Source organism: Ambystoma mexicanum, chromosome 9 (assembly GCF_040938575.1).
Source record: "Ambystoma mexicanum isolate Mex_15411 chromosome 9, UKY_AmexF1_1, whole genome shotgun sequence".
Classification (NCBI taxonomy): domain Eukaryota; kingdom Metazoa; phylum Chordata; class Amphibia; order Caudata; family Ambystomatidae; genus Ambystoma; species Ambystoma mexicanum.
The window spans coordinates 269,277,547-269,303,916 of record NC_090931.1 but is presented as its reverse complement, the minus strand read 5'-3'; the positions used below and the strand labels follow the sequence as shown (position 1 = coordinate 269,303,916).

Sequence of the window (26,370 nt, the reverse complement as noted above, 5' to 3'; positions counted from 1 at the left end):
GTTACCAAAATTGGACAAGGAGGTTTATAATTTGCTTGTGTTTCCAATCTGTTCGGATCCCTTCTGGTGTACTAGAGGTGTGGGGCTGATTGATGGTTTAGAAACCGATATTCATTGCTGGATCACTGGTGCCCTGGAAGTTGATTAGTCACACCCAGACTCTGGAATGAGCTGCCTCTAGCCCACACTCACCATATCGATGCAGCAATTTAGGAAGGACTTTACCCCTCCCCCCAACTTAAGACATCAGCCTTGAACTGAATTGTACTTCTGTTATCTGTCCTCCCAACCCACTAATATAGACATCATGTCTGTTTGATAATGCATGGAAATTAAACATCTCATATAAACGATGAATCTCTCCTCTGAACCTGTTGCTTCTGGTGTTTATACCACCTTGTCCCATTACCACCCTCGCCCCCTTTGGGTACAATAGGCACCACTCCGCTGTAACAGAAGTGTTAGGATCCAGCTCAAAAAGTATCTTAATCATACAAAAATTATCAATATCCAGCTACTATAAAGATTCTAAGTGCTGTTTATATTTAAGGTTTACAGAATGGACAGCACCTAATACTTAAGTTTAGGACCCAATTGTCATCTTCCCAGGACATCACCACTTTGTAACTGAGCACATCTAGCCTATGACAGCCCACATAATCATTTGTGATAGTCCTGTTTCCATAGGCTCCTAACAGGGTCTACATTGGCATGTTTCGTAAATACATTTATGGTTACAAATTACACATTTCTAGAATTGCGCGACTTGCGAAAAAAGGGAGACATCTTAGCTTCACGTAAAGGGGTCAGGGCGGAATGTTTCTAATCCCTTGTTGGAACAGGTTTAGCCTACAGTATGCTGCAGGGGGATTTGCTTGCATAGCCTTGCTATGCGTCATCAACCTTGACTCATAGTTTGGAATAACTAAAGGCAGTTCAACTAGATTGACAAACTCATCTTTTTCAGTCTTTGATATTGTGGCAAAATGTAAAAAAGTAGACAAAATGCACTTGAAAAATAAATAGCAGTACATTACGTAGTCCGTGTCTTGCTGATGGTGATCTGGTGTAGTGGCTAAATTGGTGGCTTTGAAACCTGAAGACTGAAGTCGTAATCCTAGATTCTGTGCATGACCAAATGATGTGATCCTTAGCAGGCCACCTCACATTCATATGCCTGAGTTCCCTGACCTGCAAAATATTGTTTTGATCAGAAACACAGTATGAAAATGCAAATTCAGATTTATCTGAAGGTAGGCCTGGTGTTGATGTGCAGTATACCCAAACGCCAGCTTCTACTCTTTTGTGTCTGCTCTCCCTTTAAGACATTACCTGCCTTCCCATGGTGTTCCATTCAAAGGTGTCTTCCAAGGGGAAATATGCCCACCGAGAAAGGAAAGCGGGGGTCCAACATTGTGTGCAGGTGTCCCTAGTCCCGGGGGCAAGAAACTCTGAGAAACCCCATCCCTGCACAGGTTCAGCATACATGTGATTCAGACATGTTGTGCCTCATTTGCAAGTCCCAATCGGAGAGTGGAAGGTGATAAACCACGCGCCACAGGCTCAAGAGCACACCAACTCTCGCCACAGGCTCAAGAGCACACCAACTCTCGCCACAGGCTCAAGAGCACACCAACTCTCGAAGAAAGTTCAAGGCTTTTTATTTGTTTAGTAGTGAAGTGGCTCTCTAAGGGCAATCCCTCTATTTCTAATCTACAGACAGGCTGTCCCTCCATCCCTGAATGAGCACTGGAGATAGGTTGACCCCGTAATATCTAAATCCTATCTTGCTAAATTTGTAGGCCTAAAGGTAAACATTGTATCTGTCTAAGTCTCCCCCGGGGAACAATATAGGTCAGGGGTCTGCAACCTTTGCCCCTGATGTTTTACAATACACCATCAGCCCTTACCATCACAGTCAATAAAGAGGGATCACAGGAGTCATAGCCCAAAAGATGTAGCATGCCAGAGGTTGCAGACCACTGAACTAAGGGATTCCTACTCCAAGCTACACATGGATGACTTAAATTGGTGCTTTTCAGTTACTCTATTCCCACTTGCTTTTACCCTTACACACTTGACTAACTACTCCTTTCCCTAGGTCTTGCTGTCACTCAACCTTGTCTCCTAATACGCTCCACACACCTAGACCACCCACTGTCCCTCCTTTCTTTACCAGACACTTACTCCTCTATCCCTTTGATGTTCCTCGCTCTGTCTACCTCCACCCTCCACCCTCCGACCTTACTCCCTGCTAGTCTCTCTTACTACTTCTATTACTTAACTCTACATCACTTCTGCTCCCTTCTCCACACTACTCCTATGCCCTTCTTCAGACTACACCTACTCTCCACGCAACTACTACTCGCTCCACCCACACCTCCCTCAGTCATCCTCCTTTCACACTCCCCAGTCTGCCTCCGTTCACTCTATACTCTTCCACTACAAATTTCACTCGCTCATCTTTCACGCACACTCAAATGCCAGCACCACACCCACCAAACAATACATCATCTTGCACGCTCCTTTAATAAGTCTCCTCCACTCGGACCTCCCTGTACCTGATCTATTGGTCCTCTTGCTCCTCCCTTGACCTCACCCGAATAACTCACACCTTCCTGTTCCCTGTCCTCCCTTTTTATTCTTCCTCTTTCCTCCCTTTGGCTACCTTCACTCACTGGTTCCTTTGGCCAACCACTGGTTCCCCTTATTTCCCCACAGAGGCATTACAAACATCAAAGCATTTAAGTGTGCTTTTGCCCCATCCTTTTTTTATATACATGGGTCCGTCGGTCTCCCACAATAGCAGCCTGCCAAAGTCAATGTCCCAGTTCATGTGAAAGTCTCCCAGCAGTAAATCACTGGTTCGCTGAGGATTCAGTACCGCGGCCCCTGCATTGGTTTGTGACATTTCCGGAAGCTGGCATATTCCCGTGTGTCCTACGTGCCCTGTCTTGCACTGGCATTCTATCCCTGCAGTAGTCTAGCAAGAATCATTTGTAAGTATATTTTCCTCCCATCATACCTTTCTTTTAATCATTACAAAAGTGTGGCGCCACAACTTTGTTTTGTCTTGGTTTATAGGTTTATCTTGCATGAATTCAAGAGTTGAGTCAATATGGACACAAATGAGAATTGAACATATCCATAATGTGATTGATAGAAGTTTAAAAGAATCCTTTTTTTCTCAAATACTGCACCTCCTGAAGAACCGCTTGACATAAAAGGCACGGAAACACGGGTTGAGGTCCAGACATTCAGACTTTATTTGAACCCAAGAGGTTTAGACATTAAATCAGTGAACACCACTGAATCTTATTTTCTTTTTCATTCTTAATGTTCCAACAATGGGCAAAGAATTGTACGGTTTTGATACAAGCAAGAATTTCTAATCAATAAAGAATCATACTGTGTTCAAAATATAATGCATCATTGTATCCTTAAGGCATAAGCGCAACTTAGGATTTATAATCCTCTTCCAGTCAACTCATAGTCCTGACCAGTCCCAGGACCAGACCAAGTCCCAGTTAGCAGCTTACCTGCAGCCTAAACTCATACAAACTGGTAAGCGCCAGTGCTGTTAAAGACTGGTTTTCTTTGATCAAAACTGTCGGATTCAGCTGCCTCTCGCTGCACCGCCACGCCGGCTGGATCAGGTTGCATAGAAGCTGGTTGTTCTAGGGTTGATTCTTTGCTTCTTCCGGTGCTTTGCTATTCAGTTCTCTCTTTACGGTGGTCGGGTGGTGCTGCGGCTGACAAGGCTGATGACCTTGCAGGTTCTAGGAGACAAAAGGAAAGACACTGGCCAGAATGGGGCTGATAATAAATGTGGCTACTCCTGGGGAAATGGACCCACCGGCCAGAGCACTCGTCGGACCAGTGATGGAAAAGGTCTTTACTATAAAAGAGGAACACGCTTCTGGACAGCGCCCTGAGTGTGAGGTGGTTCTGTAGTGAGCAGAGGAGGAGAATAGTTGGTCAGAAGCAGCATTGGCCGAGGCAAATAGGATTGATGTAGAGAAGATGAAGACAAGGGGCTGGTTAAACCAAGTGTCAGACACTTCAGAACAGGCCAGGCTGAAAGGGAAGGCTGGCATAGCCAACATTCCAGGGTGGTCAGCCCAAAGGTTGCCATGAGCCAGAACCTGAAAGGGGAGCGCTTTAGCCCGTATGCTTGGGTTAACTTCAAAGTACCCAGAACCAACAAAAGGCGTTGGCAAAATCAGAGAAACTGTTGGCTGGTGGGCGGGGGAGGTGAGTCGTCATTCCTCGAGCATTCCAAAGGCAGAGGTTACATGGGAAGAATGGCATAACCTGGAGTGCTCAGAGTGCAAGAGTAAGCAGCAGGTCTTGCCCAAGTAAGACACTGGAGAACCCCTTGTGCAATTTCAAACATTTTCTAGCAGCCCAAACCCTTGGTTCTAACTTTTTCTGGCGGTCACATTGATCACTGGTCACGGTCCAACACTCAAAGCCCCCCACCCCAAAAAACTAATGAATACTTTACAATGGGAAAACACTGTGGATCAGTCCCCAAGTCACAACAAATGTGTTGTTCCTAAAAGCACCAGGAGCCAGTAATATTAATAGAACATTACCTTATTTAAATACTACTTCCTGGCCTTCATTACAGGCACACAGGCATTATCTTGAGAATTACCACCAGTGGTATCTGCCCCTCCCCCCTCTCATTGCAGGTTTGCTGTTGACATGCTGGTAAGAATGCCACTTGCTGTATTTCAGTAAATTCACCCCCATCCTGTAGGCATTGAGGATGGATATGGTTTATGTACAATACCAGATCATAATGCTACTATACATGATTTTAATTTACAAAAGTGTAAAATCGGCCCTTTTTATGAATTATGTGGTGATTGCGGGTATTGTTGTGTCCCTAACAGGGACACAGAGGATTTGTGTGGACAGTACGGTGCCCCTGGCTTGTAATCCGAATACAAGGAATAAATGGACACATAGCGGGGAGATCCCCATTGGTCACCCCCACCTCCTGTGGCCAGTGTATCACAATAAGACAAAAATTACAATTGAATAGGTACAAAGAAGAGTGCTCTAATGAAAACACACTGTTTCACCCCTTATTACCCTCAGAAAAAAAAAAAGGGGTTCGTGAATTGACAATTGGTAGTGGACAGTGACAATGCACTGTTGTTCGGGGTGCGTCCAAAAACAGTGCATTGTCACTGTCCACTACCAATTGTCAATTCACGAACCCCTTTTTTTTCTGTTGTTGCTTACTTTGTCTAATTGTGTTGTTTTATACTGAAGTATATGAATCACCATAACAAACTATGTATTTTGATTGAGTTTGCGTTACCTACACGACTGTTGTGTCAAACTATGTGACCCCATGTGTTTGTAAATATATCCTATAAGCCTGTACGGTTGGTTTCATTAAACCGTGTGATGTTATGCTGTTTGGAGAACTGTTCACTCTATGTTGATTTTTTCAACTGCATAGATAAACAAACTATTATTTTCTCCAAACAACAAAGAAAGTGAGTTTCTTTCTTTTTCTCCTTTAATGCAGAGGGTAATAAGGGGTGAAACAGTGTGTTTTCATTAGAGCACTCTTCTTTGTACCTATTCAATTGTAATTTTTGTCTTAAAGTAACCCTCCTGGGTAGAATAGGTCCATAACCAGGAGCCCATTTTTTGAATCAGTGTATCACAATCACATGAAATAACCACAGGCAACTTTGTAAGGTTATTTGGAAGAAACAAGGTCACCGTTTATTTTGGAGCAAACAATAAAAATGGGACAGTCCCAGCCACATAAATTACATTACAGTAAGTGTGAACCATGTCATCCCTGTCTGCCAAAGGCACAAGCAGACGCAGCTTCTGGTTACTACCAGTCAAACACTGGTTACTACCAGTGGGACACTTTGGGGCACTGACAGAGTGTTGTTAGCCTAAAGCCCTAAAAGGAGAGTCAGTGCCCGTCAATGGATTGGCTCCAGCCCAGCCAATCCTGAACCACTGCTGCCAAATCCCTCACTGGCTTGGACCGCCCTGACACTCTGCCACGCTTTGGGGGTGGCTTACGCCACCACCAATGCCCCCACACACTAGGACATATTCACCATAACCATTATTTGCAGCTAGCCCGTCTTAGTGCAACTTGTATAGCCATCAAGAACACATCCATACCCTTGTCTGACTTGTCTGACAGGTGAACACCGTCTGTATCGAAATGGGTAGGTAAGGAGTTCAAGCAGCAGAGCCCATCATACCCCAAGCCAACTGCTTTTGTGAATTTCCCCACGCTTCTGTTAAGGCGCCTCCTGGGCTTTTCCATTCCTGCCGGGGAATTGGCATTCCTCCAGACATGTCTGGGTACCACTTCTGACCAAAGAATTTCAGTGCCCAGTAACTCCTGGGCTGCTATGTGCAGGGCCACCTGTATCTGGGCCAGCAAACGCCCCCGACCCAACTTGGCAAGATCGCTGCTGCCCAAATGAATTACCATCATCCTTGGTGCCCGACTCCACCGTCATTGCCAATGGATGGTGGGCAGCAAGGAGTGCCACCTCATTCCAGGTGTGCCCAGTCATACCAGCTTGGTCCCCCTAAATCCTAGGTTCGGGCCAACTGCCTATTGCAAGGCCTTCTTCTCAGCCCGTGTTGTGAATGAATGGCCGATCATCCACACTGCATCATCTGTAGGAACAAATTGAGTGTCATAAGTCAGCCATACTGCCCCCATCATCCCTCTTTACCCTTGAAACATGGCATCATGTGAGGGGGGGTTAGTCAACATGTTAACAGTCTCCGGGCGGGGGGCCTGTCTGTGGGCTTACATAAAGCCGGTATCGGCCAGATTCCCATCTGCCCACCCTCATTATAGCCCGGGGAGACATGCCTTGCTGGAAAGCAGTGATTGCCGCACCTATCCTGAAGCTGTGGGTGGACCACCCCTCACCACACATGCCCACAACCCAGAGGGACATGGACAACACCTTCCTGAATTGAAACTGAGAGGGGAGAAGTGTCAGCATGAATTAACAGGGGGCCGGCAGCCAAGGCCCTGATCCCAAGGAAGAGCTTGAGTAGGTGAACAGGGCAAATGACCTTGAGAGGAGACCCATGCAATTCTATACTAAAGGCCTTACCTTGCTGATCAGTTTTGCTTTTTCTCAGCCGGATCATGACCCCCTCGCCCGTGCCCTCACTGATCAGGAAGACTTCGCCCAAGGCAATGGCCCTCCCTGATGTCATTCCTGGATGCTGAAACAAACTCACTGATCCTGAAAGCCCCAAAAAAAGCCCATGAGAATGCAAGCCTGAATAGGGATAATTCATATTCATCAAAACATACGCCTGACAAGGCAGACAGTAACTTTATTAGTAACACCAAGTCATTGGGCTTGCAGCCGTCTTTTCTGCTAGGATCCGACCGGGCCCAGCCTTTCAGGGCGGTTCGCAGCAGGAACCCTTTTGTGGGATCAGCTTTACCTTCCAATTTAAAATGAAAAGCTACCTCTGCCAGGTGAGATGCCGCCCAGCTTTTAGATTTACCTTCCTTGTGCACCCATAACACAAACGCGCGCACTTGTTTATCAGCAGTGCGCTCCATGCAATTTAAAGCCACAGTCTCACTCCTGAACTTACCATCATTTTGCTGGTATCTAAACCTGACGCCTGGTGTGAGCGAACGTTCGCTTAACACACAGATTGCCCTGTCCACGCTACCAGCTTCCACCACTCTTTCCGAAACTGCGTTCCCTCGAGCCTGGCCCCAGGGTGGGCCTTCCGAAACCTGGTCCACTGAAATAGAGAATGAGCGTCAGCAGCAATATTTACAGTGCCGGCATGTGCCGGGCCCTAAATTCAATGTTACTGTGAAGACAAATCTCCACCAATTTCCTGAGCAGGCTCAGTACCGCTGGGCATGAGGCTGACTGTAAATTAATTGCCTGGACAACAGCCTTATTGTCAGACCAAAAAGGTGCTCTCTTGTTGACCAACGCCTTGGGCCACAACAGCAGCGCCATCACAATGGGGAACATTTCCAAAATTATGATGTTTTTTGTCCGGCCCTTCTTGTCCCACTGTTGTGGCGATTGTTGGGCGCACTACTCTGGCCTTAGGATCACACCAATACCCTTGCTACCGGCAGCATCTGAATACAACTGTAGTTCAACACTTTTCTCCCAGGTGGTCCTCCAAATCTGCACCCCATTGAAAGTTTCCAGAAATTTGAGCCACATCCTTAAATCTGCCTTCAGGGCTGCACTTAGTCTGATGTGATGTTGCTTTTGGACAACCCCAACAGTTGCCCTGGCTAGCCTGCGTACAAAGACGCTGCCCGCCGGGATCACGTTGGCTGCGAAATTCAGTTTACCCAGGAGTTGTTGCATTTTTTGCAGGGTGGTCCTGTCTTTCGCCAGATTATGAAAGATCTCTGCCACCAACCCTCTGACTTTATCCGTAGGCAACCTGCAAGTCCCCTCCACAGTATCAATCTCCTTGCCCAGGAAAGTTAAGAGCCTACATGAACCCTCGATCTTCTCCTGAGCCAAAGGTACCACCATCTCTTTCATCAAAAACTGGAAGGAAGACAGCGCAAAGGCGCAGTCATTGGAGCCATCCCTGCCTGGGAACATAAAGTCATCTAGGTAGTGTAAAATTGCCACCCGTTTGCTTTAACCTGCGAGCTGCCCACTCCAGAAAAGTGCTGAATTTCTCAAACATAGCATATGACACTGAGGAAGCCATGTGCATACGTTTATCCACATAAAAGCTACCCTCCCACTGGAATCCAAGCAGATGGAAGCTGTCTGGGTGCACCAGCAGTAAGCGTAATGCAGATTCAATGTCCATCTTTGCCAACGTGGCCCTCCTACCCATGCCCACCACTACTACCATGGCCTGATCAAAAGAGGCATAGTGAACAGAACAATGTTCATGGTTCAACCAGTCATTCACCGACTCCCCCTTTGGGGAGGATAAATGGTGAATAAGACTGAACTTCTGAATTGACCAGGATCTTTCTTGGGACCTATGCCCAGTGGTGACACAAAGTTTGGGGGGGAGGGGCATTGAAAAGGGCCAGCAATTCTGCACAATTCCAGTTCCTTACTTATCTTCTTCTTATCATCCCATGGCTGATCCATTGCAGAGGGTAAGTTCTTTGCTAACCGGCAAGTCAATGGGCCCCCATAAGGAATGCAGAATCCTTCCAAGAAACCCCAAAAAGCAAATCTTTAAGGGCACTTGGGATAATTATTCAGATGTTCCACTAAAACAGGCAAAATAACCGGAGAGGGCCCCTTAACTTGCAAACCATTACTGTGTATCCTATAACTGGCCACTGGGGGTGTGGGGGGGGGGCATTTCTCCTGGGAACCATTACTGTCCTGACTCCTACTGGCCCCTTCTCCCCTAATGCATTTGACCAGCGGATGAACCCCACCAAATTTGGCACAATCATGGGGTACTTGCACTTGGGTCCCCATGTGCAGTTGCCCTTGTTAAAGAAACGGCATGTGTTGCCGTCTGGCTTCCCCCTGTTGTACTCCGTTTGTGTTTGAGCTGCCAACTCCCAGCTCGTGCCCCCCCCCGTCCCTGGGGGGTGTTGTGAAAGAGGTGACCATTCTCTCTCTGGTCTTTCTTGCCTCCTTTGTAAAAGTCTGTCCAAACCATGCTGAACCTCTGCTTGCCTCCGATGAAAGCGACCCGTCCATATATTTCTTTTTGGTCCCAGGTCATCTCGGGGCATTGAGCCCTCATTTTACTAAATCCTCTTATCATAATCACTCCATCCTGTTGCCCCATATTGCTTACGCCTCGCCAACAATTGTCTCCCTATATTTCACCAATCCTGGCCCGTGCTCAGGGAACTTTTCCATCCATATAACAGTTAACATAGCAAACACTTTTTCCCAATTAGCAATATTCTCCTCAGGCTGATATATTTTCTGCCTTTTCTTGTCTTCTTCAGGGCTAAGAGTTAAATTAGACCTGGCGTCCGCTACTGACAGCAGACAAAATATATCAAAATACTCCCTTGACCATACACACCCTTTCATCTCTAGGGGGATGTGCCAAACTAATGAGGACCTGCTAGAAAGCAAGGGGGCGACTGTAACTGCAGGTTGATCCATTCTTACGGATGTCGGGGGCGAGATAGGTGCGACCACCAATGCACTGCCGCTCTGGTTCAGAGTGGCGGCTGTGGTGCTGAGTGCAGAAGCAGGTGACTCATTCATTGCCAAGCTTGGTGCTGGACCCACTGGACCCTCCCAAATGCTCTTTGCCACCTGCGGTGTAGCTGCTATTGCAGGCATGCCCCCACCTCCCCTGGTCATCAACATTTCCTCAAACTCGTTCAGTGCCCAGCATGTTCCCACCTGGGGGCACCACTGCTGCGCCAGCAAGCGGAACTTGCACCAGTGTGGGTGCCGGTGCCACGGATGGCACACCTGTAACTACTGGCGTGCATGTCACTGTGGTGGTCTGTGCTGCTATTTCCGCCGGCACCTGACCATTATCCAGTGCTTTCTTACCCTTAGGCTGGCGCTTCCTTTTGGCAAGTAAAGGCTTTGTGGGAATCTCACTTGGTGGTGGGGTGTCCACCAAAGGGTGTGGCCAAATTTTCACCTGGTCAACCAAGGGCTGGGTGGGCGTGAGCTGTGCGCCCTTCAACAGCTTCTTCGCCCAGCCCTTTCCTTCACTGCACATTTTTTCCTGAAACAGGGCCCAAAGTGCTCCTTCGTCGTCATCCTCGCTTTAACCCGGGGTGTTGGGGACCTCCTCAAAGGTGTGGAACCGGTCCTGCGGTCCCTCCACAGACATATTGGCCTAAAAGATTAGGCAAAAACAGAACAATTAATAAACCAAGCAGGCTCTAGGGCGCTCTATTGAGGCTATTGGTCCTGTTAACCCTGCCCTGTTGTTAATTGACTAGAAGACACTAGAAGACTTTATTGGGACAGACTCTGGCCTGCACGCCTTATCAACTGTCTTCTGTTCACCAGGAAAGGTTAGAGAGACTGTGCTTACAGCTTCGCTCACTGCAAGACCTCTGTTAGTACAGAAAAATTGTGTTAAAGCAAATGTATTTAATAGACTGCACTTCACTTAAATTGCACCACCCTAGAATTATGAAAAACCAAAGAGGCACCTGCCCACCATCTCCAATCACACGTTTGTAGCGCCCGCTCCTTGCAGGAAACTCCAGTCTTCCAGCTAATGGTGGAAGACGTCAAGCATCCGAGGTCACTAGATCTGAACCATCTGCACCGCTACCAAATTGTGCAGTAGCACCTGGAGCGTTTTGAATGTGCAGAATGGAATTACCATAACAAATAATCCTGGACCCAAATAACCAGACAGATTCAAAGAATATTGCAAAATACTACTTTATTGTCCATTTGATAAAGTAGGGCAATCTAGCAAACAACGAATTGCAGTCCACACACTCAAACTGAAGATTGGTTACACAAAGACTTTATACCTCAAAGTGCATCAGCTATGACGTCATCCTACTGGCAAACAATAAAACCTATCAGGTTTAGGGATTGGTTAGGGGAACATATTTACTTATGGAGTCTAAGTGTTAGTTACTTTTATTGGATGCTCCTCACTTCCCTCTAAATATGTATAATACAGATTATAATGATAGAACAGCAGCATATTGGTACATGTAACATTATATAGTCCTCGTTCCATAGGCCTTCATGATAGATTGGCATCCTCTCACAACCTTGGACACTTGGCTCACTAGCAGCACATAAAACGAAACTCGGGTGCGGAGAACAATGTCAGGCTACTGCCCACTTACCCAACCAATCTACCATCTCCCATCAGCCAAGCCTTCAGACATGGCCATCTCTTTGTAGTTGACCTTGCGGACTGTTCTCTTCTCTGGAACCTTAAGGGGAGTTAAGGTACATTGTTATCTTCACCTGAGGCTTATGAATAGGCCTAGTTTACGAGTTCTGAATCACGTGTGGGGAGACCACGATTTTGTCAATTTTGACCTTTTATTTAGTGCTATTAAATTCAATTAAGCTTGGTGTCATTACTCCTCTTGGCCTCTGGAGACTTGGTTGTTCCGTCTCTCATAAGGTTTCTTTTATTGTCAATTCTTGGCACTTGCCAATATTTTCTCAGAGAAATATGCCTTGCGTACGTTGATTATCCTCATTGACTCCCCTTGTACACTTCAGTAGATTCTTGCTGTGGCATCCTTGATCTCTGGCCAACAGCTATTCTTTATTTGTGCAGGATTCTGTGTTCCCAGCCTCTGTCAGCTGTGCAGCTCTGATCTCTCTCCTTTGATCTCTTTGCTTACCATCATTGAAGTCTGCATCCATCTTTTCAACATGGCCGCTTCACCCATGTTATGTTTTCTACTGCAGCATGTGACCATCTATCTTGCGTTTCTGCCTATATACATTCACTACTAGTCTGGTCATCTATCTTCTTTGTATATATGTATTTTTCTCGCTCTTATATATGGTTACTTTGTTTCTTCAGTTACATCTTCATACTTTAAGTATTTTCATATCGTTTTAATGCGTCATCGTCTCTTCTCCTTATGACATCATTTTACTCTTGTCAGGTTTTCTTACAGATCCTCTATATTCAGTGGTACCTGTAGATCTCCTGCTACCACTTCAGTTCGAGGGTACATTCGGTAGGGGTTTGAGTGCATAATGTCTCTCATACACTCAATGCAGTATAGGAATTATGCCTGGTGTCTTCCATAGTGCCTTTGGATTTTTCATCCAGTATGAGGTAGGTGAAGGCATGGGTTCTTCCACTGACGTATATGTCTGCTTCTCTACAGAAGTCATTCCCCCTAGTGTTGCGAACTGGGAGAACAAAGCCAAGAGTCCTTCCCCAGGCATTGTGGAATCGTGAAAAGAATGTCCAGGCAAAGGGAGTCTGGGGAGAAACAATGAGAGCCAGACCTCAGGGGAAAGGAGTCATTCTCTTGATAATTGAGCTTGCAGGGAGGATCAAACCAAAGATACAGGGAAAGGGAGTCATTCCCCCTGGAGTGAAGATATAGTGAGTTTTTAATCATGGTGTTAAAGGATCGGCTGTCCTTTGTGAAGTATGAAAACCAGGTGAAGGAGTCATTCTCCCTGGTGAGGAATTTGCAACCAGAACTGTGCCATCCGGTCCAGGAGGAGGGAGTCATTCTCCTGCACCAAGAACATTGGTTCAACTTTTAGTTTAGTTATAAGTGTAAGGGACAGAGAGAGGGACGTTTGCCACAGGACAGTGGACTCACAAGCACATCCTGACACTCATTAGCACTTTAGTTGAGACAGGGAAACCCCTCACAGATATAGGGAAAGATAGGTTTTCTCTTGTATTTTTACATTAAATAAAATTCTATAGCAATCACTGTCACCTGTCAGTCTCCTCCTTCTGCACTCTTACAGTTTCTTAAATGTGATTAGTTATGTGTAAGCATGAGTGAAGGACTCGGGAGAGTACAGCTCAGTTTGGAGCAGAATTGTAATATGATGGCAGTATCTAGTATGTATGTATGTATATATTTTGGTTTTGTATAGCGCTGGTAGCCCGCGGGCATCAGGGCGCTTTGAGACAAAAACACACAATGAACATAACACAAACGCAGCCTAGCCTATCCCATGTGTAAGATGTGCCCTTAGCATCCTTACACGCTGTAAGAGAGGAAGTCCGAGAATTCCTACTGGAAGATAAGTGTCTTAAGACGTTTCCTAAAAGCCAAGTGATTTTCCTCCATTCTCAAGGTCTCAGGAAGTCTGTTCCACATTTGAGGAGCCAGAACCACGAAGGCTCTGCCCAGCCCTGATTTTCGTCTGTGTTTGGGAATGACCAGCAGTCCTGTACCCATTGATCTCAGACTTTTTTGTGGCGCGTATGGAACTATACAGTTCTTTAGATAACCTGGGGCCTTACCGTATATGCACTTATGAACGAGCGTAAGAGATTTAAAGCTTATCCTCTCGTCCATTTTTAGCCAATGCAGTGACCTTCTCTGGTCTGTAACATGGTCCCTTCTTTTCAAATTTTTGATCAGTCTGACCGCGTCATTCTGAATCACTTGGCATCTCGCCAGATCTTTCACGGTAGCACCATCAGAGCATTCCCGTAGTGCAGCCTGGACAGAATGATGGCTCTGGCTATGGTGGCCAGGTTTGCTTCATTCAGGAATGGTTTAACTGCTCTTATTAACTTGAGGTAGTAGGCTGTGTTTTTTAAGAGGTAATTGGTCTGTGCTTCAGAATTAACCTCTGCATTGACCATCATTCCCAAAGTTTTGACCTGTGCCGAAACTTTTATAATGGCGTCCTTTATCTTAAAAAACTTATATTCGCCTCCTAGATTGGATAGCTGGCGATTTGAGCCAAAAGTCATCAATTCAGTTTTTTCGTTATTCAGGCACATCCAATTGGATTGCATCCATTCATCAATCATGCCATATATTTTCCCTATTGATGTACTATCTTCCTCATGGTTTCCACTCAACTCAACAATGAGCTGTGTGTCGTCTGCGTAGTTTGTAAAAAACACCCCAGCCTTGACCAGGATGCTACACAGTGCCCGCATGTATATATTGAAGAGCATGGGGGACAAGCTTGCCCCCTGTGGAACCCCGAAGAGTATGGGGCAGGAGTCTGAGAACGTATTACCCCAGTGAATCTGCGCCTGGCGGTCTGAGAGAAAAGAAATCGGCCACCTTATTGCTTCTTCTGAGCAACCAACGTTTTCTTTAAGGGCTTTGATGAGAAGCTGGTGATCCACTAGATCAAAAGCTGCGCTCAAGTCGAGCAGCATTAGCATCCCTATTTTGTTGCCGTTGACCAGACCCAGCATGTGGTTTTGGAGATCTAACATCGCCGTTTGGGTGCTGTGTGATGCTCTGAAACCCGATTTCTGTTGGTGAAGAGCATTTTGTTCTTCCACATACAATTGCAGTTGTTGTGTGGCTAATTTATCTAGAACTTTGAGTACAAAGTTTGAGACGAAGACGAAGCATGGTACTAGATGTAGATAGTTGCAAAGTAGTGGCATGATGGACTTGAGCAGTGCTCAAGCAGGCCCTAGACACACAAATCACAAATTAATGTTACTATTGTGGCAGCAACTGGACAAATGAGGCTGCACGTTTCATTTGGTTATTTTACCATGCATAGGGCATATTATATGGCATTAGATGTTATTACACTGGCATTGAGAGGCTGTGCTTGCATATGTTAACATCACCTGCACAGCTGCACATTTAAAGCAAAAGCATTGGTGTCAGTGCACAAAAATAATTCCATTCAAAAGCCACATCACATGGCTTTATCAATGCTGGCTGTTTTTCAAATAGCATCTTCCGCTCTCATGTGCTCTTTTTTAAATTATTTTGGATGCTGCCACTTTACACCCTATGATGGCAAAACAGGTTCTTTGACATTCTGCCTTCATCCTGAAGTTGATTGTTCAAGTGAATACACTTCAAAGGTTCCGCAAATGTTAAACTCTGGAGGCAACGCCTTATCAGCTCCATCGCTGTTGTGCCTGTCATAGCAGCAGAGCAGAGTTGAGGTCAGGGCGGGGGGGGGCAGAAAATGGTTGGAAGGGCGGACTTTATGACTATCCATACCCTAGGCAAGAGAAGTAAGATGCAGTTCTTGCCCCAGTAGGCATCTTGAGGCTACAGCATCCAATGGAGACTACATGCTGTATGACATCAGTATCCTCTGCCGAGGCAAAGACCAAAAAGCATGCTGAGGCCCTTGAAACAACACTGAGAGATTGAGTGATCTGGAAGATACTTTCCTGAGTGCTGATACCCCAGGTGCTGGTGATCTAATTTAGCAGAGAGACATTTGGCTCGAGACATTGTGTTCAATTAGAATTGGTCATCACTTGATTTATCCAACCACCTATCCTGACCCTTCCTTTACGACCCTTCCTGTTTTTGTGTTTAGCTGTTCCCTTGAGAGTATCTTACCTTGCCGAACCTTTGATCTCATGAAGAGGGAATGTAAGGTCCAAAGAACGTCTTGCCATGGACACCTATCCCTCCCAGGACAGGCTTGAGGCAGAGAGGAGACCTGCCCTGCTGAGACTAGAGATGACCTACGCCTACTCCCGGCCACTGGATTCCACATCGTTGACCACCTTGTGGTTGACATTCTTGTTAAGGATATGAGTGCTAAATTGGCACGTGCTGTGTATGTTAAATCATGTGGTCCTGCTACCTTTACCCCTTGTTGATCTCAGTTTGATTTGTGGTAGGCCTCTTTTAAGGAAGCTCTGCTCACAAAGTGTGCCCCACATTATAATCTCTTGTCACACCTTTAAAATGTAGATCTCATACACACCTATGCAGACCGTATTGAATATTATCCATGCACATAAATAACAGCATTTCAGTATTGTCTATTTCCAAAATATCATGGCCTGGCCCTGGCATCAGGAACCAGAAAACTTTTGACCCCCCCATCCCATAGAGTGCAACTGAGGTTACATTTCTTACGCACTTGAACATGAAAGTTCGCCGTCTAACGAGGAGAAACGGGTACCGGACTCTAATAAAAACCTTGTGGAGTGCTTATTCTCAAGTGAAGTTCTTTCTTGCTCCATCACAAAAAGAAAATTGTGTTTTATCTTTCTGCCTTCAATAGTAGGTCACTTTACTAACATCTGGACTATCTGTCAATCTTGCTGAACAGGTGGAGAAATAAAAGATGATGTGATGTGGAATTCTTCCGATGGACGGCGGGAAAGCGGCTCTACCCCACCGGCTGAACTTCCCTACTCAACGGGACTCCCACAGACTCCTGGTTTACCCCAATTTGCAAAGACTAACCACCATCAACCGCGCTCTGTCTCCGTCTCTGCAATCCCTTCTTCGGACTGCATTGCCTCGAGCCATGGACCATTTATTTCCACGGACAACCTGCTGGATCCCTTCTCAGCCGTTGCCCACTGCAATCGGTTGACACCCCGGACTCCTCTGGGCATTGCAGTCACACCACCCACGACACCCTTGTCAAGGAGGCGGTTAAAGGTAAAACCCTCCCGCACGCCTCCTCCACCCGGTCGGAAAATGTTTCAGCTTCTGCCAAGTTTTTCAACCTTAAGGAGAAGCAAGTCCCATGAGTCCCAGCTCGGTAATCGGATAGATGACGTCTCTTCTCATAAGTAAGTGTTACTTGTATTTATTTTAATACTGGACAATCACGTTGTGTTCGAATTTATTGAAATTATTTGATTATACCACCCATATGATCTGATCTACTGTTAGTGCTGAAAACATTCATTCATTTTTAACATCATTTAAAAACACCAGGCGGTCACTGTTACTTTGTCAGACATTTTAAAGCCTGAATTAATGGGGATAATAAAATCATTCTATTTATTCTTTTTTATTTTTAATACCGGCGTATCTCCCCTAAAACTCTCAAGTGATGTTCAGTGAGAATAAAAACTCAGTGTACCAACAGCATGGGATTGGAGGATTGACCTGCACTTGACATTACACAAGAGTGATGGGTTGGGGTACATAAAATGCATGGGTTAGAGTACATCATATTTTCAAACCCATATGTATATCATACAGGAAGTCCCGGCATCAAAAATGGCAACCACCTGGAAGGAGTTCATGGTGTTTTGAAAGTGCTTTTTAATCCTCCCTTGGATGTAAAAACAAAAATAAAGTCTGGGCAGCGCTGCAGGTGTAGGTACTGTCCCACCACTTGTAAATCGTATAGACTTACTATATTAATGTTACTTTTCTGAATAGTGGAAAATAATTTGTTAGACCAGAGTTCTGCAGCATCTGGCTTGCCAGATGTTTTGGACTACAACTCCTATCAGCCTTAGCCAGTGTAGTAAATAGTGCGGGATCATGGGAGTTGCAGTCCAAAACATCTGCAGAGCCAAGGTTGCAGATCCCTGTGTTAGACTATGAAATGGCCATCCATACTTAATCCACGAAGATGAAAATGTGAAGGTCTCCGTTTCTTCCTAATGGAATTTATTGCATTGAGTGTTTTGAGAAAGAACAATTGTTTTTTGATCGTTATGAGGAGTATGAGAACACAGTGACCGAGGTCAGAAGAGAATGCTTTATAACCTTCTAATGGACAGTGTGCATTTAAAGTTGTCTAAGCTAAGTGATAAAGGGCTGAACGTTCAGTCCATGGCGTCATCAGATTGATAGCAGTGGCACTATAGAATACACATTGTTTCCCAAATAATCATAATGTTAGTGCGCACCTATTCTATAACTGGCAGCTTTGTCCTTGTAGCTCAGTGTCGTGCAAAACATGGCTTTTGTGGAAATAGCCTCCATATCTTAGAGAGGTTTGAACATGTGCATTATTGAATAAGGTTAAAGGGGAGGCTCTCTGCATCCTCTTTCTCCTGCATTGTGGAAATTGTAACTGTGCATTATCTCTGCAAATCCCTCCTCTGCCATTTGAATGGATGCTTTATTCATTTTATTTTATTTAATTCTCCCATCAGGTACTGTAATTTATTGGGTATTAGTGCCTTTTAAGGTGTGTACAACTTCCAACACCAATCATAAACGACACATACAAAAACGTACAGCAGTATAAATCACAATGAATATTAAATGTCATTAGTAGAAGAAATGAGTAAAAATACAACATCTACATTGTGCTGTAACACTTCAAATAAACAGATAAAATATAATGGTATAAGTCAGCTAGCTATCCGGGACTAAAAGATTTTTTGGCATTGGGGTAGCATGTTTGAATCTCTTTCTCCATAAGCGAAACTTACCCAATGCACACCTTATTATTCAAATTGTATCAAGAAGGAAGATTTTTGAGCAAAATGTGTGAAATGTAAAACAAGTTAAGGTGCAGAGGAGAAAAATCAGTCCTGGCACATGGACTAAACCTTAACAATGAACAAGAACATTTCCCATAATAAGGGAACTCCCGTCCCCGGCACACTTTCACAAGCAAACAAATCGTCCAAGTATTTAAAGAAATGCCTTCAGAAAGTACATAATTAGGTTAAACAATTCAATGTCAAAATGCGGTCATAACATAAAATATCTCAATCATAGTTCATAATACAGTTTAGTTCAGCAAATTTAATAAAGTGACAACGCGTTTCGAGAACAAATCTCTTCTTCAAGGGTCTTGGCAAGACGTTGATTCTTCATAGCCTCATAATCTTGTCCACTTCAGTGCTCAGGTGTTGCTCCTATCTGGAGCTGAATGGTTTACATGGGTAGCGACCAGTCCCTGGTCACCTTAACCTTAGAAAAGGGAATTCTATTCATTCCATTAGTGTAGCCCAACTTGAAATAAGATGAGGTTCTCCTGAATCAATGCCAACCATGTGTGGAGGTGATCTTCCTCCCTGTGGTTGAGTTATCGGACTCAAGGGAGAGGTATTGGGTGATTTCGATTGGCCTAGTCTTATCTAGATGTTGAGTGTGATAAGCTCAAATAGCTCAATCGGATGTCCAAATGAGATCCCCTTATCTGTTGCCTTCCAATCCCTTTTAATACGCCAAAAAGCGGGAGCTCTGGTGATCGGTGATCTTTCCCCACTGTTCTTTCTCCATGCATGAAGTAAATAGTTCCCCATACAATGGGTTGCTATTTCACAGTCTCCCGCCAAACAAAGGTGGAGTGCCTCATTGACCCTTCTGACGTAAAACTGTTTGAAAAGTGGTATCAAATATTTTTTTCTAATATAAGAATACTTTGGACAAAACAGGATAAAATGCACTGTTTTCAATTTCATTTGGACAGAAAGGGCTGTGAGAAACCAGAGGTTATCTCACCCATTAGGCCGCTGGAATCTCTCGCAGGTGTCTAGGGTATGGCCATTGCCTTTGGATCCAGACCCTGGGGTATGACCAGTGTGGGAGAATCACATGGGTGAGGGGTCTTCGGGGAGTGGGGGTGAGATAGCCGATGCTGAGACGTGGTATTCCCCCCCCTCTTTTGTTCACCTACCCAATCTTATTTTTTTAGGATTTGCCAAAGTCCCAACCACCCCGCCCTTTTTGCAAAAACACTGGGCCGAGGAAGAGGGTGACTTAGAGTAACCACACTAACTCTATCACATCGGACTGGACATGTCCCGTTAATCGGGTCAGGCAAAGTCAAGCACTTTACCCTAAGTGAATACACCTAATACCAATTAGCTCTCCTTGCACGAATAAAAGGCAACACCAAAAGACACACTCTGAGCAAGGCGGAACACTACAATGAGCAGAACCTTTGGGACGAAGGCACACCTACTGGAACAGAGAAACAGATCAAGGGACGAGCATAGCGGGTGGAAAACCCCAAGGCTTCCGTATTGGAGGTTGTTGCCTCTGACAGGCTGCAAAAAATGCGTGGAGAAGGCCAGATCCCAGAAGTGAAGATTGCATTGTGTTTCAAGTATGCCAGCGAACCAGAGTTGGGGAGTTGAGGTCAAGCTTGTGGTACTAACCTTGACTCAAAAATCAGAAAGCACCAAACAAGAAAGAAGCGCACACAGACGGTGAGTTGGCAAGTGGCCTGAGAGACCGCTGTATCTTAAAGTGAATGAAGTCGCAACAATATATCACAAGTGAAGGCTGCACATGTGCAGATGAAACGCGAACAAAGGCAGACCTGTGAATGAACTTTAAAGTGAAATACAGCTGCAAGATAAGCGATACTAAGTAACAGAGTGGTCCAGTGAAAGGAAGTAGCCCAATCAAAAGTCTCAGTGAAAGGTGCATTGTTTGAAGCTAAAGGCCGAACAAACCGCAAGAGTGAAAGTAATAGTCAACATTGAATCGAGGTGGTCCTGCGGTGGTCTATGAAGAAAACCATGCACATTCGAAAGACTTTGACATCCGAAAGTGGTCCGAGCCCGATTGAGGGAGACCCGATATATATTAAGATATCAACAATGCCTGATGCTGTGAGCGTATCGACAGGGTTATCCGTTATGTTGTCCACCCCACTCGAACCCTGAGAGTCTTCAAGTTCCCCTTCCTCCTCACCTGATGATGATGAGAAGTCCAATTTCTTTCCGCGGGATCGATGAGTAAAAGTCCTCCTCTTCTTGTGTAGATAGGGTCGGCCTCGGGAGGAAGCCACCGCGACCCTTTGGGAACAAATCAGCGGTGACTCCCCCCTGCGACAGACAAGCGAGCAAGGGGAAAAGCCTTACGGCACAAAACCCCTTCGGAGCGTAGAAATCCGATGAAGCGGTACGAGAGGAGAATCCAAGACCAGCTGGATATGGGATACCGGCAAATCCGGCAGGTAAGGGCTCAGCAAGGTGAGTTGAGAGAACGGAACTGATGGAATCAAATGGGGGGGGGGAGCCAGAGAGAGAGAGGAAACTCAAATAGAGGCAAGGCAGGAGAAAGCGAAGGGAGGCGAGCAAACCAAGCGCCCAAGAGAATAACGGGGCGCAGGCAAGAGAGGGAAGAGAAGACAACAGAATGAGAGAGGCAAGCAGGGGAAAAGAGGACAGGAGCGGAACTCCACCAAGCGAGAGAACTAAGGAGCGCTAGCAATGAAGAGGAATCAGAAGTTGCAACGCGCCGAGCCGCCGAGCGTAAACAGGGAAATACACTCGGCGGCGGCCATGATGGAAAGGACTAGACCGCTAACAGCGCTTGTAAGCACAACGTGGCGGCACAGTCAGACGGCCGCCATGTTTCCACCTCTTCCATAAACGCCAGGAACCCGCGGTTGTGACATAAGATTGGGGAAGGGAGCCCCCTTGCAACTTTGTGTGAACTGTAGCGTGAGAGGTCTGAGCGTGGCAGAGGGGAACCTTTGTGAACGTTTTGGTTGAAACATTATTTTGAAAGCCAGAGAAAGGAACTTTAAATGTGGAAGGCCAGGAGGGCCTCGATCCACGGTTGTGAACTGTGTTGAAAGCTGAGCCAGCGTTTGTCATCCTGCCTATAAGGATCTCCTTACCTCGTGAGACCTAACGTGGGGAGGAGAGCTGGTTCAGCCACATTTTCATTTGAACACTGACTTTTCCTTTTGCATACATTTTCTCCTTTTTACACTTTCTGTACAAGGAATAGGGAAGGCATTCATTTTTTGTTACTATAGGCCATTTTGACTCCACTGGGACTGTTTTGTTTATCGTTTGATGGTCGAGACTACTCCTATCGTAGATATAGGGCAGAATAGGTGTTTCTTCAACCCCAATATTATCAATAAAGGGTTTATAAATTGTGTCCATTGTGTCCGTGTCAATATTTGTGATGTGATATGCCTTCCCTACAGGGCAGACTGCTGGATTACTCAAGTTCCAATTGTGCTTTAAATCGCTAGGGTAAGATTACCGATATGCAGCTTCATATAAAGAGCTTTCATTCATTTCAGCTGCAGTCTGTCCAGATAACATTCAAAACCAGGATATTCTTTCCTGGACAAGAGACCAGTCTAGCTGAACTTGTAAGTTTTGCTGGGGTTTCTCGCTCCCACATGCTTTCGTAAAGCCTTTATTCATTGCATTTAAATGTTTCATGGAATTGCTTCAGGCGGGACCGAATAACTCGCCATCCCTATGGCAAACAACTCTTTTCTGATAGCCGGTAGCCAGGGTAAGGTGGGTCCTCCGGACTGGGCTAAGACATCCCTAACAGCTCTTCTATAATGACCCAAGTTGCCATTTGTCCAGAGTCTAGCCCATAAAAACTCTGGCCTCATGTGACATATGTAGGCAATACTCTGCAGGCCCAACTCCCAATAAACCAGAGCATTAGGCGTGTTTACAGGCAGGCCCAGGGCTGTTTTAAGGTATTTCTGTTACACAACCTGGAGCGTACCTGGATTATAAATGCCCCACAGTTCAGCTCCATAGAGGGCTGCCTGCATGGCCCGACTCTTGTAAATCGGCAAGATCACACTTACCGGGCCCGCCCCATGGGCTTGAATGAATCTGGACACAGCCCCCCAGTGCCTAGTCAACTTTAATCCTGCCCGATTCACCTGGTCTTTACATACACAATTGGCCGCCAGTCGGGCCCCCAAATAGTCATAGCTCATAACTTGCTCAATAGCCTCACTTCTTAAGCTGACTTTGAGTCGTGGTGTTTTCTTAACCCTATTTCTGCTGAACACCATTGACTGCGTTTTTTGAATGTTAAAAACTCTCAAATTGTCAATTGCCTCTGAAGGCCCTTCGGGGTCAGTGAGAGGAGAACTGCATCGTCAACAAATAGAAGGATTGGAATTCTCTCATCTGACAACTTTGGGGGTCAGTGCACGCACCCACCAATAAATCAATGACCCCATTCATAAAAAGACAAAACAGACTCGGGGGCAAGGACACAGCCCTGTCTGACTCCAACATCAATTTTTATTCTGGGGGTGGTTTGGACATCCAACCCATGCCTAATTTATGCTCCGTTGTTGGTGTAAAGTGATTTGTATTGCTCTTAAATTCCAGACAGCACAACCAATTTAATCAATGCATTCCAAAATCCTGCTCTAGGTACGCTGTCAAATGCAGTCTTTAAATCAACAAAGACCGCGTAAATGTTCATTGTCCGCAGTGTAGCATATTTTTCCAAGATCAGGTAGAGTCTTAAAATGTGGTCCACTGTACTAATATTGCGCTGGAATCTGGCTTGGAGGCTGTGCAAAGCCCCCACCTCCTGACTCCAAGTGTCCAAATGTCCCAGTACCGCCTTGGCAAACACCTTGCTCCCCGCATCAAGGAAGGAGATGGGCCAATAATTAGCGGGGTAAGCCCCATCTCCCTTCTTGTGTATGGGGACAAGTATTGCTTGGGTCCATAAAAAAGAACTTTATTCGCTTACAACAAGGCATTAAAATGTTTTAACAGATAAGGGAGCCATATAACCACCTCCTGTTGGTAGGAATCAATGGGGACCATGTCCGGCCCGTGCGCTTTCCCCAGTTTCTGCGACATGAGCCTCCTCGATGTCGTGCATGGTCAACACCAGGGATGCATTGTCCCCCTTCTTAGGCCTATCAGAAATAGCCCCAATTTATTTTCATGCTAGAGGCCAGATTATCTGCCTTACCAAGATTTCCAAAGTGGGGCGATCCAGGCCGCCTCTGGGATGCTGTTCTGAATTCAATTTTGATCACTACTCCTCCCGCACCCAAGACATAGCCAAAAGCCCCTGGAATCACCCAACTTAGAGGGTTGGAAGAGATTGTCCCACAAATGTTTGGCATACTCCACCTTCTTTGTTTTGTGTAATTTACGATATAAGGTTCTGGATTCAGCCATGGCCAATGTGCCCTCTCCCCTAAGCCCCCTGGCATGCTCAATCAATGCCCTTTTGGCAGCTCGGCATTCCACATCATACCACGGGATACTGAGTGCTACCCTGCTGCCTGCAATGGACCGAGCCCTTCTTAGCCCAGATCCCACAGTGCTAACGATCATTTCATGCACTTTTAGCCAGTGATCTACATTGTCAGCCTCATTGAGACAAAACATCTCAAGTGGGGACTGAATGTTTGCATATTTGTCCTGTAATTTTGGCTCTAACTCTAATAAGTGCCACTTAATGGCATGTCTGGATCCATGCTTTATCTCAATTGGTATAGTTTTTGGTCCGCTAGTCCCCCCCCCTAATGTCAAACAGTGACCCTGCTACAATAGGATTACGATCGCTTTCCGGCCTTTTCAACACCTTAAAATCCTCCAGTGTTCCCAAGATTCGACATTCACCAGAATGTAGTCTAACGGGCTGTATTCGGAGAGCATACTAAAGGTTTTACCCGGAGGGCGATCACTCAGTATTCTTCAATTTCATGCCCTGAGGCCGAGGGCCAAGAGCACTCTTGCTGCTACCTCGGCGAGTCTATAATTCCTTTTAGAGTGAACTGCCACCAGTTCCCCCACACTCATATTGCAGCCTCCTCCTACGTAATCCCCACCATAATTTCAAGAGGTTCAAATTGGAGTTTTAAATCTCTAAAAATGTTCATTTATATCGGGCCAGTTTGACTTGCCCTCACTTTGGTTACTCTTTCGTCCAGCAATGGAAACAAGGATTTACTAACAATATTGTCATATCGATTATACAAATGAATGAGCAAAAGTTTTGACCCGTCAGGACAATGCAGTTATATTTCCATATAATCTCCTGAGACAATGGGGTGCATGCATAATGACGTGAATAACTTCACATTAACCCAGAGATTCAATCCACCGCTTGGGCGCCCCACCTTCCCCTTTACTGCTGGTTCGTGAAAAGTTGCAAAACCCTGCATGTCATGGGTCACCAGGGACCAAGTTCCTTGCAGGGCAATTATATCGTGGGAACACACCAGGTCTAGCCAGGATGCATCATCCATATGTTTCTGAAGCCCAGCTATGTTCTACGACATTGGCGCGACGATTCGAATTGTGCAATCAGGTGAGTGGCACAGAGTTGAAATTGTGGACGACCTCATGGGCTGTTGTTGGGGGTCCATACATATTAGTAGAGACTAATGAAACCATGTAATTGGCTCTGGGAGAATCATTGGTGGACCCAACTTCCTGTGGTCAAATACCCCACTTAAATGTGTGTGTGTGTGAGATACCAACTGGCTGTTCTAAGAAAGAGAAGTGACCATATGAATTCCATGAAACCGATGCTACATACTCAGGATGTTTACGCTGTCATTGCTTATTCATATTAGGGAGTTCTAGGGCCCACCACGTGGTCTCTGTTCCTATGTGTATTGTCTGGAGCACTTTCTACTGTGGTCAACAGGCTACATCTTTCAGGCAAATGATCGGTAGTAAAGTTGTGGGCCTAAAGAATAATCACAGAACCCCTAAAATTAACAACATCATTGATCTTACTTATTTGCTTACGACTTACTGTTAGCCAAAAACACAAATTTTGCAATATGTTAGAACACATGTATAATAGATAAGTTACCACAAGTGATACAAACTCAATTAAAACCCAGTTTGTTGCACTAAAACAATTTGGCAGTTCGACACGTAGTATGTCAGCACTAGTAATAGCTGAGAGACCTGGCAGCTGTTTCCATAAGGCTAGCAGAAATGCTTGTGGTTAATTTCCTCAATTTTTAGCAGATTCCCGAAGTGTGACCCACTACCAAACTCATTATGGGGAGGTTTCCAGGTTTCAGGTAAGGGATTCAAATTTGAGCGAGGAGACAAAAACGAAAGTGTCCCTTGGTTGCATTGAGCGGATTGCCATAATAGGGGATCCTGAAGGAACTCTCAACGGGAACTCCAGGTTTGACGCCGACTTCTCATTATTTGAGTCCATACGTGTTGGCACTGGCATGGCTGGAACTACAGTGGTGGAAGAAGGGTAGAGTCATTTATCTATGGGCCCATGTAGGACGACCTGCCTCGTGGTGCCATCAACCTGCTCTCTGGTAACCAGTGTGTACTCGT

The 26,370-nt window shown here is 45.5% G+C and overlaps 1 protein-coding gene across 1 annotated transcript in view; it reads left to right on the top strand.

The window, feature by feature from the left end:
- The window catches only part of KSR1 (kinase suppressor of ras 1), a 736,034-nt gene that overhangs the window by 445,980 nt on the left and 263,684 nt on the right, over nucleotides 1–26,370 (top strand). Inside the window, exon 4 of the mRNA XM_069614610.1 lies at nucleotides 16,695–17,166. Coding sequence (XP_069470711.1) covers nucleotides 16,695–17,166 — 472 coding nt within the window. The remainder of the gene's footprint in view (nucleotides 1–16,694; nucleotides 17,167–26,370) is intronic.